General features: G+C 42.9%; 1 protein-coding gene across 5 annotated transcripts in view; it reads left to right on the top strand.

Annotated features, from left to right (window-relative positions):
* bltp3b (bridge-like lipid transfer protein family member 3B) overlaps positions 1–21,475 on the top strand; it is a 47,405-nt gene extending 25,930 nt beyond the window's left edge. Inside the window, exons 14-24 of one of the 5 annotated variants that reach the window (XM_061912142.1) lie at positions 1,719–2,432; positions 2,564–3,153; positions 3,488–3,571; positions 3,833–3,975; positions 5,636–5,781; positions 6,663–6,813; positions 9,581–9,616; positions 13,929–14,188; positions 20,321–20,429; positions 20,535–20,656; positions 20,760–21,475. In XM_061912142.1, the coding sequence (XP_061768126.1) occupies positions 1,719–2,432; positions 2,564–3,153; positions 3,488–3,571; positions 3,833–3,975; positions 5,636–5,781; positions 6,663–6,813; positions 9,581–9,616; positions 13,929–14,188; positions 20,321–20,429; positions 20,535–20,656; positions 20,760–20,891 (2,487 nt within the window). In that variant the 3' untranslated portion in view covers positions 20,892–21,475. Of the gene's footprint in view, positions 1–1,718; positions 2,433–2,563; positions 3,154–3,487; positions 3,572–3,826; positions 3,976–5,635; positions 5,782–6,662; positions 6,814–9,580; positions 9,617–13,928; positions 14,189–20,320; positions 20,430–20,534; positions 20,657–20,759 lie in introns of all 5 variants that reach the window. The other 4 variants (XM_061912141.1, XM_061912146.1, XM_061912144.1 and 1 more) reach the window with 4 other exon arrangements.
* The last annotated feature ends 671 nt before the right edge of the window (positions 21,476–22,146 follow it).

Below are 22,146 nucleotides of genomic sequence, written 5' to 3'. Positions count from 1 at the left end.
TCATTCATCACTCCAAGCAACATTTGTAAGTTTACAACATAACTAAAATAAATACTTAACTGTCCCATGTGTAGTGTCTAAAAAGAGTGTTTTCATGCATATTTGTAAGTGCTATGGTAATGTAAAGAAGCCAGCGTTGTTAAAATTAGCTAATACGATAAACCGTTTGACTGTTTGTGTTAGTTTTAATAACTCACAAAGACATTCTTTATTTGTCGTTATAGTTTGGTAAATTCACCAAAACGTCATCGTAGACTTATTGAGTCTGTTTAGCTGACTGGAGAGCTAGCTTCTGCAGCTAGTGGGTAACTTCTGATTTGTGGCGTTTTACTGCCATGTTACAGGCACCATTTGGAAACAGTTATAGGATGTAAATAAACATGTACAAAATATTTCTGTGTATATAACTAATTTAATTACATGTGTAGAGTGTGGCTGATATATGTAAGAATATTTTTTTCTTATATTTTCTTGTATACGTACCAGTGCGCTCTGTTGTCCGGAAAATACGGCAAGTACCAAAAGTGCCAAGACAGTTCTTTAGCATCCCTTCATCATGCCTTCTATTTATTTGTATTTTATATTAAGTCTGTACCAAAAAGTGCCAAAGCAGTTAGTGTTCCTACGTCATTATCAGTGTATACACTTGTCCAGGGTGTACCCCGCCTACCACCCGTATGTAGCTGAGATAGCGCCAACGACCCCTTGCCACCTCGAAAGGGACAAGCGGTAGAAGATGGATGGATGGATATTTATATGTAGATATGAGTAATGTAGAATTAAATGAATTGCAATTCAGATCAACTCCTTTTTGTCAAGTAACAGGAATATTTTGTCAAATTTACAATGTTTATTTGGCTTTAATACTAAAAATAAATATGAAAATATTCAACATTTTCCTTTCCATTCGATAAAATAATAATAATAATAATAATAAAGGATTAGATTTATATCGCGCTTTTCTATTGTTAAATACTCAAAGCGCTCACAGAGAGGTGGGAACCCATCATTCATTCACACCTGGTGGTGGTAAGCTACATCTGTAGCCACAGCTGCCCTGGGGTAGACTGACGGAAGCGTGGCTGCCAGTTTGCGCCTACGGCCCCTCCGACCACCACCTATCATTCATTCATCATTCATTCACCAGTGTGAGCGGCACCGGGGGCAAAGGGTGAAGTCTCCTGCCCAAGGACACAACGGCAGCGGTTTGGATGTCAATAGGTGGGACGCGAACCTGCAACCCTCAGGTTTCTGGCACGGCCGCTCTACCCACTACGCCATGCCGCCCATAGAGCATTCTGGAAAATAAAATGTACTATTCCACAATTTGAAATAGAGCTGGACAATTAATCATATTTGAATCATGATTGCTATTTTGACCGCTCCCGATCATAAAAATATTATAATCGGGGGAAAAAAAGCAATCAATGTAATTTCTTGAACCTGCAATGGTGAAACGGATGAGTGAGCAAATGAGTGGAAAAAACACCACGTCTACTATAAGTTTGGGATCTCACCAGGGTTGCTATACCTTTTGTTTGACACAGCGCTAGTATGTCTAATCAATAATCACTAAACTCTTAAGCACCTGATCAATTGGTATTTAAATTATTCTTCCTCTTTGGAGCGTCCATTAAAATTAATGGAATGTAATTGGAAATTCCGGAGACAATCTCAATTATATTTGGAATTTCTACGTCTCGTCTCTTTTTCTTCAGCTGGTGATCCCTGCCGATCGAGACCCCTCCTGCCCGCCCAACCTGCCTCGCTCCATCTCTGTGCAGACGTCAGAGATGGTAGCCACCAACACGCGGCACCCAGCCAACTGCACCCGCACCCACTTGGAGGCCCTCTTGCAGGCCTTCCAGGAGGAGCCCTTCTTCTCGTCCTCGTTCGTCTCGTTCCCTCGATCATCCTCGTCCCTGCCGCTCCTTCACCCCATTTTCCACTACCACGCCCACGAGCAGGATACCAGGCTGCATGACATCTACCGGGGCCTGGTGGTGCCCACCATGGAGGCGGACGCCCTCAAGATGCCAGCCGCTGCTGACTTTTGGGCATTGCACTTTGCACAATTTTGGGTGGACTACGAGGGTACTCACAGTGGGAAGGGACGACCGCAGCCTTTTGTGGACTCCTTCCCTCTTACCGTGTGGGCGTGTCAGCCCGCAAAGCTCCTCCAGCATCAGGAGAAGCTGAAATCAAACATGTCTCGAAGTACTTCTGTGGAGACTACTGGCCGCCTGCAGCGGAAGCGCCTCTTGAAGGAGTACTACAGCACGGACAGCGCACCCACGCCATCTCACAGCCCGGCGGCCAGCAACGGACTCCATAAGCCACAGTCAGTGGACAGCTTGCCTTCCTCGTCCTCGCCTAGCAAAAATGCAGATGTGCAAGTGCTGGTGTACGTTCAGAAGCATTTAAGTGCTCAGGTATGTTCATGCTGGACATGGCAATCGCTGCGGAACGCTTTACTGCAATGTGAATGTGTGTGTGTGTGTGTGTGTGTGTGTGTGTGTGTGTGTGTGTGTGTGTGTGTGTGTATGTGTGTGTGTGTGACCAGGTGAGCCATCGGCAGTACGTGTTCCTGATGCGTCTCCAGCGCAGCATCAAAGCCCTGCAGAAAACCCTGCAGCAGGACCTGGAGGAGATGGGCTCCAAAAGAGACCGCAAGGCTCCGACGCCGCATCCCGCAGACCACCAGCCCTTCACTGCTTGTCTGGGCCTCCTGCTCAAAAGCGCAGAGGTCTCTCTTCTCTTAAAGCCCGTCGTCCAGCCAGAAGGCTCACAATCTCCTTTGGGGTCCGAGCTGTCCCCTGCGGAGAGCAGAGGCACCTCGGAGCCGGGGAGCGACATCAACAACGCCGCCACCCATGGTGGGCACGAGGGAGCAGCCAAAGCCTCCTCCACTGTGGACCAGCTGTTGTGTGCCGATGGCACCGACGATAGCAGAATGCAGACAGGACAGGAGCCACTAGTTCCCATGTCGGCTGCGCGCACGGATACCGATCACAAGTCCTCGCTGGAGGAGAGGACTTCTGGGAGGTGCAGTTCAGATGAAGGTGGAGAAATGTTTTTTGACGACAAGGCAGGCACAAGCGACCCTCTTTGTGAGGACAAAGCCGCTGCCAAGATGCCACAGTCGACATCCAGGTATTTATCTTCCCCCGCATTGGCTCGTTAATTTTGTCGGACACCGAGCTGACGACAATGTCCTCTTCGATCCACAACTAAATCTGCCTGTGCTTCATTTTCTACTGAGAACATGAGCGATGTGTCTGTCAATATGGACGACCATCTCACCATGCTCTCATAATTCTTCGGTGCCATTTCCCATTTCATCAACAATCCGTGCTAACTTCCTTTTTTGGCCTCTTTGAGCGTGGCTTTAACCCTTGCAGCTTTTGTGTGCGCGTGTTTGTGTGTGTGTGTGTGTGTGTGCGCGCGCGCGCGTATATGTGTTTGTGTGTGTTCTCTCCCAACCAAGGAAAGGAAGTTTGTCTGTCGTTTCTGATCTTCTCAGCTCCTCATCTACCGGCAGATCCACCTCCCTTTATTCAATGTCCAACATGTAAGGCCCTCGTGGATCTGTGACTAGCTGTGCTAATAAGCAGTGTGTGTATGTGTTTGTCCGTTTTGTCCTTGTGCTCACACATAACATAACATGCCTGTATTTGCATGTGTGCGTTAAACGCTGTCTCTTTGTGTTACATTTATTAGTGTGTGTGTGTGTTTGTTGTCCACTTGTTAACTAGTCACGCATGAGCACTGTTGTTTTGGACGTAAAGGTGTGTGTCGTATAAAAGCGTGTGCCTGTGCGTTCTAGTGGACGTCTAATGCGGGACCGATCCCAGTCCAGTTTCTCGGTGTCCTACAAAAACATGAAGAAGAGTCCGTCCCTGCAGTCACTGGACAACATTTCAATAGACAGCTGCCTGCTGGAGGACGGGGACACCTTTAGCCTGATGGAAAGAGGTACACACACAAGCACTATTTGACACAACTACTTCCCTGCCTAAACCTTGAAAGAACTAGACCAGTCGTTCTCAAACTTTTGTTCTACCGAGTACCACCTCAGAAAAAACTTGGCTCTCCAACTACCACCATAATGACCAACATTAAAATTCAGTACAGCAAAAAGCCCAAGTATTCATTAAACAAAGCACAGGCTATATTTTACGAGTATATTTCATATTTTTGGCCACTGCAACATTACATACAGTTTAAATTTAGAAAAAAACCTCCACAGTACTTTAATCCAGTGATTCTTTGGCGTACCACTCGATGGAGCCCGCATACCATTAGTAGTACACGTACCACTGTTTGAAAATCCCTGAAATGGAAAATATGTCCTTATTTAACAGACTAACTGGTAAATCTAGCCAGTAAGCTAATCATTACGTATTTTTACGTGTTTAAAACTGCAGGACATATTCTCACTTTGACATGTCAACATGTTTGTATTTCTCAACAACACTCAGGAAGCTTGGCTTGCTTCATGTTGTTGAGTTACATTTGAGCTTTCTGATTTTTTTGTTTGCTTAAAGGGGTCATACTAGAAAAAAATCCTACATTTAAAACACTTCCTTGTGGTCTACATAAAATGTAATTTTCTTTTTATGGTCAAAAGGTTGCACAGAATGTTTTGCAGACCATCTTCAAGCCGCTTTTATAAACTTCTCTTCAGGATGCGTATTTTGTATGCGGTTTTATTTATGTGTCTCCACTTCGATTGCGTCTTCACCCTGTCATGTTTGTTGTGGTTTTTAGTGCTTCCATAGTGAGTCTACAGCTATACGTCACTTCGGAATAGAAATGGCAACAGTGAAGGATGCATGTATGAGCCAGTCTGCACCACAACGAGAGGATAGAGAAAAATAAGGAACTTATTCACTGCAATGGAGGACTCACGCAAAGCTCTTTGGTTAAAACGCTACCATATACTGTATGGAGGTATCCGGTGACGTCACCAATAGGAAAAACGTCACCAAGATGAAAAACGTCACAAATGGGAAAAATGCCAAACGGCTTGTTTGAAGTATGAAGGAAGGCAATATTGTTCAGTGTTTCCCACAGGTCAGGCATCTATTTGTGGTGGTGTGGTCGGGCGGCGTGGGGGATGGGGAGGAATGGGTGGCAGCCGCGGCGGCGATGACCAAGAAGAACGCGGAGTTGGAATATAATTACAACACTTTATGTACATATTTATATAATATTTACATATTTATATGATATGTAACTACAAGCTCCATTCACAGACAGAGTCCCATTGCTTTTATGAGCGGTCGAGCGAGTCAAAAGCCGGAAAAATAAAATAAAACAATTTTTATTTTTATTTGTGGCGGCCATATTTCTTTTGTGGCAGGCCGCCACTAATAAATGAATGTGTGGGAAACCCTGTTGTTTTATAAATATCTCTGCCATGCCTCAATGGTTCAATTTAAAATTTGTGTGACTTTTGCAGATTCAAAATACACGACAACAGGCACTAATCGGTTAGAAAAATTGGTTATGCATGATAGTTCCCTTTTAAACAAGCCACTACCTTCCACTTCTACTAGTAACCAGAAGGTGGCAGCATTGTGCAATATGACAGGAAACTCGTTTTTTGTGTGTGTGTGTGTGTCCTGCACAGATGACATGTCCATCTCAGGATTTAAGGCCTCTGTCAGCGAGCAGAGCACTGCCGACAGCGCGCCTGTCCCAGAGCAGGAAGACGCCGTGTCACCGGACAGTGTCAGCGCAACGTCGCAAAGCATCGACGAACCCTCCAAAGACATTGTAAGATGATGGTTGCTTGATGTGGATGGGTCAAATAGGACAAATTAAAATGAATAAATACATCTTTAAATAATTACTTAAATATGTTATAGATGATTTATAATTGGAATTAAATACATAGATGGTATTTGATGTCATCTATTTAATGTAAAAGTACATGTTATCATAATTTAATATTTCAATGTTTAGTAAATGTTTTATTCATTTAATGATGTCTTTTCATGATTTTATTATTTCGCAGTTTATAAATGATTTACTGACTTTGATGGTTGAGTTGGAGAGATAAGATACATTCATGAAGATACACATTCATAAAATAAATAAATAATCAAATAATGAAATCATATATTAATTAAATGATAAATTATTAAATGTATTTTTAAATTAAATCAATTAATGACACATTAACATTTTAATGTATTTATTTCCAATTACAATAATGACACATTTAAGTTATTATTCAATTTTGGCGTAGTGGGTAGAGCGGCCGTGCCAGAAACCTGAGGGTTGCAGGTTCGCTTCCCACCTATGGACATCAAAGTCGCTGCCGTTGTGTCCTTGGGCAGGACACTTCACCCTTTGCCCCCGGTGCCGCTCACACCGGTGAATGAATGATGAATGAATGATTGGTGGTGGTCGGAGGGGCTGTAGGCGCAAACTGGCAGCCACGCTTCCGTCAGTCTACCCCAGGGCAGCTGTGGCTACAGATGTAGCTTACCACCACCAGGTGTGAATGAATGATGGGTTCCCACTTCTCTGTGAGCGCTTTGAGTATATAACAATAGAAAAGCGCGATATAAATCTAATCCATTATTATTATTATTATTATTTGACCATCTCGCAGCTGCGTGTGTGTGGTCTAATTATGGTGTCTCTTCCAGGTGTCTGTCCTGGTGCTAAAGGTGCACTCGGTATGCGTGGGCATGGAGGCAGTGGGCGAGAGCTCCGCCTTGGCTCTGGAGGTGGACAAAGTGACGCCCAGCCAGCTGGGCAACGTCAGCCTCAGACAATACCTCAGCAGCCGCAGCCTGGGTAAGCTAACCGCGTTGCCATTCGTTTTGCAACGCCTTAAAGGTGCAGTTTGTCATGGTTTTCACAAATGAGGCTGAGGCTAATCATCCTCAACACATTTGCACAGTAAAGGCTACGTTATGGCGCAGTGTCGTGCCTCTTCTTCCTGTTCCTGTTGGGAGTGGGGTGAGCGCGTGACTTGCAATTCTCTGATAAGACCCTAAGAGCAGTGTTTTCATTAAGGGAAGCTACCCCAGTTCTCGTTGACTAGATATGTAACTTCCTTTGTGCTACAAGTCATCAATGGCCACAGAAGCAACGCCCTTGTTAGAGCTAAGACTAGTTTATGTGTGATATTCATATCATATTCATGCAACTGATCATTAAGTGTATTGCATATTTGCGAGATTTTGGAGCTTTCATGGAAGCGAAAAAATGGAAATGATGGCTCAAAATATAAAAACCAACCAATAACAGCTCTGCGGTCTACATTGTTGTATCGCATTTTTTGGAAGTGCACATCAGGCTCTTCCGGAGGGTTTGGAGGGGGAGGAGTGAGCTGGAGCCGTGATTCCATAGCATAACGAGACAGGCAAAAATGAGTGTGTGGGTTGGGGCACTTATAAAATGGGGCTGAGACTTTAAGAGACACTTTTTTTAATCAAAAGTGGCCAAAATCCCACACAAGAAAGTTGATGACCTCAGGAAAGCATGAACAGACCTGAAGTACCCCAAATAAGAGCATTTTCCCCTTTAACTTCCCAATGTACCCAGCAAGAGTCTTACCCGTAAAAGTCCTGCTACCCCCAAAGGTCCGAAATGTACCAGAAGGGTCCGGGGGCGGTGCCAAGACCAGGGGCCATTTTAAAGTTAAAGTTAAAGTACCACTGATGATCACACGCACACTAGGTGTGATGAAATTAACCTCTGCATTTGACCCATCCCCATGTTCCACCCCCTGGGATGTGAGGGGAGCAGTGAGCAGCAGCGGTGGCCGCGCTCGGGAATCATTTTGGTGATTTAACCCCCAATTCCAACCCTTTATGGTCATTGCCAAGCAGGGAGGTAACGGGTCCCATTTTTTATAGTCTCTGGTATGACTCGGCCGGGGTTTGAACTCACAACCTACCGATCTCAGGGCGGACACTCTAACCACAAGGCCACTGAGCAGGTGCATTTCGACTCTTTTAGGTATTTATCATTGGGACCATTTAGGTTCATTTGGGACCTTTCCAGACCTCTCCAGGGCCTAACTGGGTTCAATTCGGACCTCATGGGTACTTAGAAAATAAGCCTCCTGTGGGTAGGGAAGTAACATTTTTTAAGTCACGTACAATTCGATTCTGATTCTTAGGGTGGCAATTCGATTCACAATAAATTCTTGATTCAACACACCTCAATTTAAAGCAATTCTAACTTTATATAATTTTGTATAAATTATAATGAAACGTTTTTAAAAACAGGGTACACGTTACAAACGCTCCTCTTTGCTCCTAAGCTGCAGTATATGTGCAGCGAGTAAGCGTGCAGATGGCCTCCCAAAAATGGATTCTTGAAAATTCTGAATCAATTTTTTCCCGGCCTACCAACAAGGCTTGAGTACTCACTAGGGGTGCCGTAAAAAATGAAACTCGATTCTGATTTCATTTTGATTCTAAATTTTCAAGAATCAATTTTTCAAAAATAAAGTTTTTTTAGTCTTTCTCCGTAATTGGGTTCTGGGCGTCAAATTGAACTGTCAGTTCTTGTAAAATTCACATTTTTCCGTCTGTTCGTCCGTCCATCCACACATCCATTTTCTATCGCGCTTATACTCATTTGCGCCACGGGTAAGGTGGAGAATATCCCAGCAGACTCCCCCGTACTCCATCCATCCATCCATTTCCTACCGCTTATTCCCTTTTGGGGTTGCGGGGGGCGCTGGCGCCTATCTCAGCTACAATCGGGCGGAAGGCGGGGTACACCCTGGACAAGTCGCCACCTCATCAGAGGGCCAACACAGATAGACAGACAACATTCACACTCACACTCACACACTAGGGCCAATTTAGTGTTGCCTATCAACCTATCCCCAGGTGCATGTCTTTGGAAGTGGGAGGAAGCCGGAGTACCCGGAGGGAACCCACGCATTCACGGGGAGAACATGCAAACTCCACACAGAAAGATCCCGAGCCTGGATTTGAACCCAGGACTGCAGGAACTTCGTATTGTAAGGCAGACGCACTAACCCCTCTTCCACCGTGAAGCCTCCCCCGTACTCACACTGGTCAAATCGTACCCTGCTTGGGCCTACTTGAGACCTAAGGTCCGATACATTTGCCTAATGTGAGTGATCTGATCTGTGATAAGAGTTTGGACTACTTTCCCTTCTTTGGCACGACTGGCAAAGGAGAGAACACCATTGCACACACACACACACACACACACACATAAAAAAAACACACACACACACACACACACACACACATACACGCATCCACTGAGTCATAGAATTACTGTAATGCTCCTCACAAGTCCTTAATGTTAACAGACATATTTAATTACATGGATAAAATAGAAGGACTTGAAATATTCTGCAAGTCAAAAACTATATACCGGTCTTGCTCCTCTGTGACTACAGTGATTTGCATATTTAAAACATGTAATGACCCCCGCCACTTTACACAGTAGAGCTAACTCCAAACATGACTGGAAATAATCCACCAATTTGAGGAAATTACAACCACGTCCAGCGCGGTACTATTGGCTAAGTCTAAGTCTTATGATTTATCTTGCTGTAACCCCACAGGTGCTGTGTGTTCAATGCCTGCTCAGAGCAGTCAAGGTAACTTATGTGTCGCTTCGTGTGCATGTCTGCGTGTGTGATACTTGCTGTTTGACGTTGCTCGCGACGCAGCTTTTTTATTTGATGGAGGTAGGGTTTTGAAAAGTATCGATAGTTCGATACCAAGTCTGTATCGACACGCACAAATTACATTGATAGCTGCTTTCCTCAGTATCGTGAGTACCGAATAGTGTACAACTTCTTTTCCTTGGCGAGCTACCTCAGATCTCACAGTTGTGAGCACTGAGTCAGGGTAAGTCCTCTTCACAACACACCTCAGACGCGCCTGCTTTGCCAGACGTAGCAGAAATAATCTTTGATGCGTGCTAGCCAACATTTATCACTTCCATAAGTGCGAAGAAAACACAGCTCAGAGACACTTCTGTTGTTTGGCAACACTTTGAACGCCACAGATTTACTCGTATCTCCAGGAATTAATATGTGGCCTTGGGGGCAATTTCTGAAAGCACCTCTTTTTTATGGCACATTGGAGAAATTAAAAAAAAAAACTAAAGGAAAAATAGAGCAAAAAGGCGTAACGTAATGAAAAAAGGCTGAAATGTTGATACTAATGGCGAAAAAAACACAAGACTGTGTCTTTCAATATATGTCGTAGCCTTTTTATTAACCTATTCTAGTACAAATTACATGTCACACGACCACCACATTAACAAAATATTAATAACAATATTGTTTGTGTTATGGACTTGAAGGCTCCACGCCACTGCTGTTCTTTTTAGAACGTAAAATAGTTGACTACTGTTATTATTTAAGATCATATTTATGAGCACAGTATTGTTTGTTTTGATATACTGTGAGGATGTTCTGTTGATATTTAAATAAGTGCAACAATATGTTGAAGCACAGTAGTCTTAAATACTTGACACTTTGAAACACTTTTCAATAAAATAGTCAATATAAATGTACATGGGTTTAGTTTTTTATTTCTTGTTGTAGTATCGAATAAGTCTCATGAATCAGGGAATTTACGGTGCATCCGGAAAGTATTCACAGTGCTTCACTTGTTCTACTTATTGTTATGTTACAGCCTTATTCCACAATGTAATACATTCTTTTGTCCACAAAATTCTACACACAATACCCCATAATAACAATGTGAAAATGTTTTTAGTAATTTTTTGCAAACCTATTAAAGATAAAAAACTAAGAAATCACATGTACACTAGTATTCACAGCCTTTGCACAATACTTTGTTGATGCAGATCTGGCAGAAATTACATTCTCATGTCGTTTTGAATACGATGCCACAAGCTTGGCACACCTATCTTTGGGTAGTTTCGACCATTCCTCGTTTCAGCACCTCTCAAGCTCCATCAGGTTGGATGGAAAGCATTGGTGCTCAGCCATTTACAGATCCAGATGTTCAATTGGATTTAAGTGTGGACTCTGGCTGGGCCACTCAAGGACATTTGCAGAGTTTTCCAAAATCAATCCCTTTGATATCTTGACCATGTGCTCAGCATTTCACAATTGTATTGTTCTTGATGTGCACTGACAATAAAAGCCTATACTTAGATCGGTGTCCTGCTGAAAGCTGAACACTCTCCCCAGTCCGAGTTCAAGAGTGCTCTGGAGCAAGTTTTTATCCAGGATGTCTCTGTACATTGCTGCATTCATCTTTTCCTCTATTTTGACTCGTTTCCCAGTTCCAGCTGCTGAAAAACATCCCCACAACATGATGCTGCCACCACCATGCTTCACTATAGGGATGGTATTGGCCTGGTGATGAGTGGTGCCTGGTTTCCTCCGAACACGATGCCTGGCATTCACACCAAAGACTTCAGTCTTTGTCTCATCAGACCAGAGAATTCTGTTAATCATGGTCTGAGAGTCTTACAGGTGCATTTTGGCAAGCTTTTTTTGAGAAATGGCTTCCGTCTGGCCTCTCTACCATAAAGACACAATTGGTGTTTTGCTGCAGAGATAGTTGTCCTTCTGGAAGGTTCTCCTCTCCACAGAGGAACGCTGTAGCTCTGACAGAGTGACCATCAAGTTTTTGATCACCTCCCTGACCACAAGGGGCCTTTTCCTCTGATCGCTCTGTTTAGATGGCTGGGCAGCTCTAGGAAGAGTCCTTGTGGTTTCAAACTTCTTCCATTTACGAATGATGGAGGCCAGTGTGCTCTTTGGGATCTTCAAGGCAGAAAATATTTTTCTGTATCCTTCCCCAGATTTGTGCCTTGAGACAATCCTGTCTCGGAGGTCGACAGACAATTATTTTGACTTAATTATTTGTTTGTACTGTGCAACGCACTGTCAAGTGTGGTACCTTTTATACATAGACAGGTATATGCCTTTCCAAATAATTTTCAACCAACTGAGTTTACCACAGCTGTAGGAACATCTCAAGGAGGATGACTTGAAACAGGATGCATCTGGGCCCACTTTTGAGCTTCATGGCAAAGGCTGTGAATATTTTATTTTTAATAAATTAGCAAACATTTCAAAACAAATGTTACACATTGTCATTATGGGGTATTGTGTGTAGAATTTTGTGAACAAAAAAACGATTTATTCCATTTTGGAATAAGGATGTAACATGTGAAGTGCTGTGAATACTTTTTGTCACGGCTGGCTACACCAGGCCGTGCCCGTTTGTTGGTGTTCTCCTGTGTTTTGTTGGTTCCTGTCCTGTGCTTTTTGTTAGGTGCCACTTCCTGTCATGTTGGTGTTTTTTCGTGACCGCTGCACACATCTTGCCCAGTGCATTTCACCGCACCTGTTTTTGGTTTGCAATTAGTTCTCTTTAATTGTTTTTGAGACACCATTCTTTGTCGGGACTTTGTTTGGAAATGATAATCATTCATGGGAACACTCTTTCCTCTTGTCGTGAGTTTTGCTACATTCCAGCATTCCGTTTTGTTGTTTTTTCACCTGTCAGTTTTAGTTACGTTTTTTGCACAGCCCTCCCTATGCTTCGGTGCCTTCCCAGCGGCACTCTTTAGCTACATTAAATAATTTTACCTGCACTTTGCCTCCTCGATCTAATGCATCAATAATCACCGTCATGCCACCCGAGCGTCACACTTTCAAGATGCACTGTATAGGTATGTGTTTTGACTACTGAAATGATGGTATTCTGACAACCCATGATGGTGCTTTTATCTACAGTAGTTCTTGCTGTGTTGGAGAAGAAGAACCCATGTGATTGGAGGTCATAGTGTAATATAGAGTGCCTTTGGCTCGCACGAGTGCCGAGGAGAAGCCAGATTTTGAGAACGCTCTTCTGTTTAGGAATGCTTTGCCTTCAGGGTGAAAGACATTAGCGAACAAGTGGATGAGACAAAAGCAATGTTCTGTAGAGTTGTGGAACAGTGACGCAAATTGGAACTATTTATGCTAAAATAGCTAAAACCGTGACTTTAAAAACCAAGGTACGTGCCATTACACACCAATCGGGGGATCGTGACATTGAGTTCTATGCGTTTGTGATGCCTTTTAAAAGGCTAAATTTGACAGTAAAAGACTGAGCTTTGCCATTATGTGCAACATTAAGCCCGCAACCTAAAACGTGCGTGCGACTGAAATGAATCCTGACTCCCCCCGAGCCCCTCCTCACTCCATCCTCCCTTCCCTCCTCACTTCATCCTCCCTTCCCTCCTCTCCTCCATCATCTCGCCACTGCAGCAGACTTTGCAGTTTCAGCCCAGTGATTCCTGGCGACGAACGTTTCCTCTCGCTGCTTAGTTGCACCTCTCTCTCTTATCCCCTACTCATCCCCCGCCTCACCCCACACTTCCTGCCTCCATATTGAAGAAATTTCATTTTATCGTATGAGCAGTGCTGACATACAATATGTGTTCGTACGCGCGCTTGTAATTGGACGCCAGCACTTCCTCAGAAGGTGTGATGACTTTTCTGTCTCTCAAGTGTCGCTCCTATCTTCTCATTACCTCCACTTGCTCTACTTGTTATTTTGGGGGAAAAATCCGAGGGTCAAAAACAGTTCCTTCATTCAAATCTTCTCTGTAAACTTTGCAGCACTTTTTGCTGCTTTGTGGCGTTTCATTCATAAAAGCGCGCAAGCAACTTTGTGTCTCTTCTCCTCTCTCGGGTAACGAGACACCGCGGCTGGCAGAAAGGCTTTGCAAGCTTTTTTTCTTTGTGTCTGCAAATGTTGCTGCCTTGCACCGTGCCTCATTCTACGCAAAAAAGCATGTTATTTATTTTCATGTGTTTTAATTTTTTTTTACATCATTAATTACATTTTTATAATTATTATTATTTTATTTCTGTTTCTTTATTTATCTTAAAGACTACACTATTAAGCGTTGCCTGTGTCCTCCCCCAGTGGCTGCCGACGTCAGGTCCCCGTCAGTGCTGGGCCGCCATCACCCACAGGTGCGCGCCCGATTGGAGAGCGGTCCCTGCGCCGCCGCCCACTCGCCGCTGGCCGAGCGCAACGGCTTCCTGCAGCTGCGTGTGCACGGGTACCGGGCGAACCTCCTGATGTCCACGCTGCGAAACCTGGCCCAGTTCTTGGAGGACGACTCGGCGCCGCAAGTGCTGCCCATGGAGATCAGCGTCACGGACGCCTGTGTCGACTTGAAGGTGTGTGCGTCTCTCCCTCTGAAAGTTTATTGATCGAAGAGTAGAGGTGTCCCACAATGGCTTTTTTGCTGATATTCCGATATTGTCCAACTCTTAATTACCGATTCCGATATCAACCGATACCAATATATGCAGTCCTGAAATTAACACATTATTATGCCTAATTATGTTGTGATGCCCCGCTTGATGCGTTATACAATGTAACAAGGTTTTTCAAAATAAATCAACTCAAGTTATGGAAAAAATGCCAACATGGCACTGCCATATTTATTATTGAAGTCACAAAGTGCATTGTTTTTATTAACATGCCTCAAAACAGCAGCTCGGAATTTGGGTCATGCTCTCCCAGAGAGAGCATGAGGAGGTTGAGGTGGGTGGGGTGTATATTGTAGCGTCCCGGAAGAGTTAGTGCTGCTCTGGGTATTTTTTCTGTTGTGTTTATGTTGTGTTACGGTGCAGATGTTCTCCCGAAATGTGTTTGTCATTCTTGTTTGGTGTGGGTTCACAGTGTGGCGCATATTTTTAACAGTGTTAAAGTTGTTTATACGGCCACCCTCAGTGTAACATATATGGCTGTTGAACAAGTATGCATTACCTTCACTTGTGTGTGTGAAAAGCCATAGATATTATGTGACTGGGCAGGCACGTAAGGGCAGTGCCTTTATTGGCGCTCTGTAGCTGCGTTTTAAAAAGTCATACATTTTACTTTTTGAAAGTCATACCGGGCTTCACGGTGGCAGAGGGGTTAGTGCGTCTGCCTCACAATACGAAGGTCCTGCAGTCCTGGGTTCAAATCCAGGCTCGGGATCTTTCTGTGTGGAGTTTGCATGTTCTCCCCGTGAATGCGTGGGTTCCCTCCGGGTACTCCGGCTTCCTCCCACTTCCAAAGACATGCACCTGGGGATAGGTTGATTGGCAACACTAAATTGGCCCTAGTGTGTGCATGTGAGTGTGAATGTTGTCTGTCTATCTGTGTTGGCCCTGCAATCAGGTGGCGACTTGTCCAGGGTGTACCCTGCCTTCCGCCCGATTGTAGCTGAGATAGGCGCCAGCGCCCCCCGCGACCCCGAAAGGGAATAAGCGGTAGAAAATGGATGGATGGATGAAAGTCATACCGATAATTTTGAAACTGATACCGATAATTTCCGATATTACATAGCTCGGTTGGTAGATTGGCCGTGCCAGCAACTTGAGGGTTGCAGGTTCGATTCCCGCTTGTGCCATCCTAGTTACTGCCGTTGTGTCCTTGGGCAAGACACTTTACCCACCTGCTCCCAGTGCCACCCACACTGGTTTAAATGTAACCTAGATATTGGGTGTCACTATGTAAAGCGCTTTGAGTCACTTGAGAAAAGCGCTATATAAATATAATTCACTTCACTTCACTACATTTTAAAGCATTTATCGGCCAATAATATCGGCAGTCCGATGTTATCGGACATCTCTATCGAAGAGGTATTGTATTATCGCGACCTACTGACCGCCTAAAGGCACCGCAGAGGACATGAAAGCAGGAAGTAAAGCTTCTGCTCAACAAACAGTCCTGGGTATTATGGGCAATATCCATGAGGCTCTAAATCGATCACTCACTTTTTGATTTGAACTGCACGTAAATATTGAAAATATCACAACTCTGTTACAAAATACCAGGTATACTTTATTTGCTCTGTTCACTTTGAACAACTTTAGACAGTTTAAAGTTGAGGACCATCTGTCTCAAAACCTCAAATTCAAGTATTCAAGTGTAAAACAATAATCACTGTGAGTTAGTTCTCACAGACCCTTATTTTGTCAGCGTAGTCAAACAGGATGTAAATAAACATTGTTTTATTGTAAAGGCCAGACAAGTGCTTTTGGTCTTTTTGGCGCACTAGATGACTATGCTGTGTGCGGGGGGGTTTTGTAAACAAAAGCACATTCCGTTTTACAGCTGCTGTCCTTTTTCATCGTGACCTTGCACCACATTAGTGGTCATTTTACAAGACTCTCACTTACTAATATATGGAATGGAAATATTGATATTAGGCCCTGCAAAATTTAAAAGATATTGATCCATAATTATTAAATTGATGTTTTGTTTTTTTAAACTACTACTAGTCACAACACAGCGTGGTGGAGAGAGAATAGAGCGCAGTTGTATGTTAGCCAAGTTAGCACGTCACTTTAGGAGCTGGCGACTCCCCTGCTGTTGCTTGTCAACAGTCAACAACAATCTGAGTGTTGTAAACTAGACTCATACTGTACTGTATATCTAGATGAAAATAAGATTAGCTCTGAGCTTCAGGAGCTGCCACCTTTCCTTAAGATTTGTCACAATACCAAGATTTCTGTAGTCGATACCAATACCCTTTCCACTATTTTGGTTAACACGATAACAATGAAAACAAGACTGAACCCATGTAATTTTAAAATCAATACTTTTATTGAAAAGTGTTTAAAAGTGTCAAGTATTTAAGATAACTGTGCTTCAACATGTTTTTGCGCATAATAGGGACGGCGTGGCGCAGTGGGAGAGTGGCCGTGCGCAACCCGAGGGTCACTGGTTCAAATCCCACCTAGTACCAACCTCGTCATGTCCGTTGTGTCCTGAGCAAGACACTTCACCCTTGCTCCTGATGGGTGCTGGTTGGCGCCTTGCATGGCAGCTCCCTCCATCAGTGTGTGAATGTGTGTGTGAATGGGTAAATGTGGAAGTAGTGTCAAAGCGCTTTGAGTACTTTGAAGGTAGAAAAGCGCTATACAAGTACAACCCATTTATTTATTTATTTATAATTTAAATGTCAGTATGAGCTGACTATACATTTTAAAAAAGAACAACAGTGTTCTATAACCTCCTGGTATATCAAAACAAACACTACTGTGCTCATAAATATGATCATAAATAACAATAGTCAACTATTTTACATTATAAAAAGAACAGCAGTGACATGGAGCCTTTAAGTGTATAAAACAAACAGTATTGTTATTAATATTCTTTCAAGATGGCTGTAGGGTGTGGTCATTTTTAATGAAATAGGCTCATGAAAAGGTAAAAACATATATTTAAAGACAATTATTTGTTTTTATTTGTCATTAGTACCAACATTCCCAGCTTTTCTCATCATGTTTTGACTTTTTACTCCATGTTTACATTTTACTTCCACGAAGTGCCATAAAAAAGAGGTGTGTTCAGCAAATGGCCCCCAATCCACACTTTGCCGTCCCAGTGAAAAAAGGATAGCAGTGGTGTCCAAAGAGTTGCCAAACAACAGAAGAGTGTCTCGAAGGACTTATGGACGTAATAAAGTTATAAGCTGCACGCATCTGGAGGGCTTGAGTTGGCAGATCTCAGCTCTCACTTTTGTGGCGAATGCTTGAAATTGATTAGCGAATTAACACAAAATATACCTTTATTTCACTTTCAATAATTTAGAATGTATCACAGATCATTTCTGCTACGTCTTATTCCTTGGCAAGGCAGGTGAGAATGAGGTGTGTTGTGAAGCGGAGTTATGTCACATCTAAAGTTAATGTTACACTCACACACTTCTATTATCATTTATGAGCGAGGGTGAACCAGAGGCGCCAAATCCGCATTTGTGAAGTGAAGTGAATTATATTTATTTAGCGCTTTTTCCTCAAGTGACTCAAAGCGCTTTACATAGTGAAACCCAATATCTAAGTTACAATTAAACCAGTGTGGGTGGCACTGGGAGCAGGTGGGTAAAGTGTCTTGCCCAAGGACACAACGGCATTGACTAGGAAGGCGGAAGCGGGGATCGAACCTGCAACCCTCAAGTTGCTGGCACGGCAGCTCTACCAACCGAGCTATACCGCCCGGTATATGTGACAACATTCTACGAGTAAGTAAAGACATGGAAGCACTGGATCTTTTTTTTTTTTCAAACAACAGGCGTTCAGTTGATGCAGTGGTTCTCAACCTTTTTTCAGTGATGTACCCCCTGTGAACATATTTTTAATTCAAGTACCCCCTAATCAGAGCAAAGGATTTTTGGTTGGAAAAAAAGAGATAAAGAAGTAAAATACAGCACTATGTCATCAGTTTCTGATTTATTAAATTGTATAACAGTGCAAAATATTGCTCATGTGTAGTGGTCTCTCTTGAACTATTTGGAAAAAAGATATAAAAATAACTGAAAACTTGTTGAAAAATAAACAAGTGATTCAATTATAAATAAAGATTTCTACACATAGAAGTAATCCTCAACTTAAAGTGCCCTCTTTGGGGATTGTAATAGAGATCCATCTGGATTCATCAACTTCATTCTAAACATTTCTTCACAAAAAAAGAATTATGGAACATGTCCACAAAAAATCTAGCTGTCAACACTGAATATTGCATTGTTGTATTTTTTTTCACAGTTTATGAACTTACATTCATATTTTGTTGAAGTATTATTCATTAAATATATTTGTAAAGGATTTTTGAATTGTTGCTATTTTTTTGGAATATTTTTTAAAATATATCACGTACCCCTTAGTATACCTTCAAGTACCCCCAGGGGTACGCGCACCCCCATTTGAGAACCACTGATTTAAGGCATTGACTCAGGGCTCACATGCCAAGAATTGACACAGCTTTCCAAAGAAAAACTGGTGTACAGTATTCTGTACTAGGGTTATACGGTATACCGGTATTGGTATAGTACCACGATCTTAATGAATCATATTCGGTACTATACCGCCTCTGAAAAGTAACCCCCCCCCCCATAATACTGTGATTAATTCAAAATTTTTTTGGCATCACAACATCGTTTGTTCGTTTTTTTTATTATGCTTATAATCTCAGGAAATATCAATCAATCAATCAATGTTTATTTATATAGCCCCAAATCACAAATGTCTCAAAGGACTGCACAAATCATTACGACTACAACATCCTCGGAAGAACCCACAAAAGGGCAAGGAAAACTCACACCCAGTGGGCAGGGAGAATTCACATCCAGTGGGACGCCAGTGACAATGCTGACTATGAGAAACCTTGGAGAGGACCTCAGATGTGGGCAACCCCCCCCCTCTCTAGGGGACCGAAAGCAATGGATGTCGAGCGGGTCTAACATGATACTGTGAAAGTTCAATCCATAGTGGCTCCAACACAGCCGCGAGAGTTCAGTTCAAGTGGATCCAAGACAGCAGCGAGAGTCCCGTCCACAGGAAACCATCTCAAGCAGATTAGCAGCGGAGAGACGTCCCCAACCGATACAGGCGAGCGGTCCATCCTGGGTCCCGACGAGCGGTCCATCCTGGGTCTCGACTCTGGACAGCCAGTACTTCATCCATGGTCATCGGACCGGACCCCCTCCACAAGGGAGGAGGGGACATAGGAGAAAGAAAAGCGGCAGATCAACTGGTCTAAAAAGGAGGTCTATTTAAAGGCTAGAGTATACAGATGAGTTTTAAGGTGAGACTTAAATGCTTCTACTTAAATATGTCCCTGGACACATGAGGACTTTGAATATGACCAAAGTATGATCCTGTAACTACTTGGTATCGGATTAATACCCAAATTTGAGGTATCATCCAAAACTAATTAAAGTATCAAACAACAGAAGAATAAGTGATTATTACATTTTAACTGAAATGTAGATAGAACATGTTGAAAGAGAAAGTAAGCAGACATTAACAGTAAATGAACAAGTAGTTTATTAATTCATTTTCTACCACTTGTCCTTAATAATTTTGACAAAATAATAGAATGATAAATGACACAATATGTTACTAAATATGTCAGCAGACTAAATTAGGAGCCTTTGTTTGTTTACTTACTACTAAAAGACAAGTTGTCTTGTATGTTCACTATTTCATTTAAGGACAAACTTGCAATAAGAAACATATGTTTAATGTACCGTAAGATTTGTTGTTAAAACAAAGCCAATAATGCAATTTTTTGTTGTCCCCTTAATTTCGAAAAGTATCAAAGTAGAGAAAAGTATCAGAATACATTTTGGTACAACACTATTCTGTACTGGCGATATTGGAAAAAAAAAAACAGGTATCAATCTACTTTTTGTGGAAGTATCAATATGTTTTACAACCCTGCTTTCCTTGTTTTTACTTCCTTCAGTGTTTTTTTTGTTCACACTGTTCCATTCGTGCAGAATATTAGTTGATACTGTCAGTTTTGTTCCGCAGGACGACGGTCCGCGCGACAACCCCGCCGACCCGGAGCCGTCGCCCGTCAAGTTGCACGTGGACACGCTGGTCATCCACAGAAGAGACGACGGCGCCTTCTACATCGGAGGTGAGACGCCCGCACGTCCACGTGCCGCCGCCGACACCGTGTTCTGACTCACGGTTATTAGATAACCCCGCCCCCTTCTCCTCTTCTGTCGCCGCCCCCTCACAGCGGAGGCTAAGCACCGGAGCCCGAGTGAGGACAGGGCGCAGTGTTCGGTTCCTGAGGCTGCTGCAAATGGAACACTGAGCCAAACTCTGGCCGCTAGCCCTCCTCCATCCACGCGTGAAAACGTACATAAAAGTCCAATTTAAACATTCAGTTTTTAGACCTAGAGATGTTTTTTTTTCCCTACACCGTAAGCACCTGACAGTTTCTTTCTCTCTCCTCCCGCAGATGCTAACGGAGGAGAACGACTGCTTGAAGACGGAGTTGTCCCTAGCCAAGATGGTATTGGCTGAAGTTCAAATGGAAAGAGACTCACTGCTCCACCAAATTAAGAGCCTCAATGGCACAAACACCAGCTAGCTAAGAGCTAGAAGTGGGATTGTAATTATTAATAAAGCAATGCAGTGCAGGCTGGGGGGGGGAAACACCATTTTTTTACAGTAAAAAGTGATGAGGACTTAAAGTTGCGGCCTCTCTTCTAACGATGAACAATAAGGAATCAAACGGAATCTCGAATGTCACATCTTCCTAGGAATGATCAGTTTTGCACTCTCAAACCTGAGACGCTGTGTGCTCTTCATGGTGTGTACTAGAATGTGAACACGGAGCTATTTTGTGCTTCTGCAGTGTTTCTGTTGAATGTGTGAGTGTGTGTGTGTGTCGGCAAGAACAAGCATTCCATGAGGAATTTCTACGAATCTGTTTCAGCAAGTAAAAACAACAACATTTCTACGTAGGTAATAACGAGCTTCTAGTGTGTCCCGTGCAGCACTTTGTGATACGGCGAGAGAAAGGAGACCTAAGCAGCAGGTGTACACTGAAGCTCCACCCTTTTCATTCGTCCTTGTGGCGGCTGTCTGAAGCCTTCAGCTGTTCCAACGCCACAACGTTTTTGTCCGTCAAAGCTGCTGAAATAATAATAAAAATTATCTAATTTAAACAAAGGGTTTTTATTTTGGTTGGAAGCTTAGACGCTGACTGTACTGTTTGCACATATAGGGCAGTGTTGATGATGTCATTGAGTAATGTTTTTTTTTGTTTTTTTTACAGAGGAGACTGTTGCATCAGTGGGTTAAAACTCAAGAACAACAATCCAAACACATCCTATTGGCCTTGTTGCACATCTTTGATTATTTATTCTCATTCATATCACTGACCTTAATAATATGCTATATCACAAATATCTCTATATTTCTTTTAAAATGATGTTCTCAATTCAAAACGAACCCTAAATACGGTTTGAGATCTGCAGGAGCCTGTTGAAGCGTCATCCAGCATGGTTCCACTGCGCACGCGCAATTCATCCATTGATGAGCGTAAAGCTGCGACTGTGTTGATATGTCTTTGTTTTTTTTTTTTTTGAAGGAATTGAACAAAAGGAATCGACTTGTGTGGCTGAAAATCATCATCATCATCATCATCATCATCATCATCCTTTTCCACGCCCAGCCTCCAAAATGAAGCCGGAAAATAACGGCCAGTGCTTTCAAAATAAACGTCAGTTTTCACAGCTCATGGGATAATACGCGTATCAATTATGTCATTTTGTACTCCGCTGTATTGTTTTGATGTGGAGTTTCCATGTGGTATTTTAACAAGGAATATGTGCACAAAA

Source organism: Nerophis ophidion, linkage group LG10, assembly GCF_033978795.1.
Source record: "Nerophis ophidion isolate RoL-2023_Sa linkage group LG10, RoL_Noph_v1.0, whole genome shotgun sequence".
Classification (NCBI taxonomy): Eukaryota; Metazoa; Chordata; class Actinopteri; order Syngnathiformes; family Syngnathidae; genus Nerophis; species Nerophis ophidion.
This window is presented reverse-complemented; position numbering and strand designations above follow the sequence as displayed.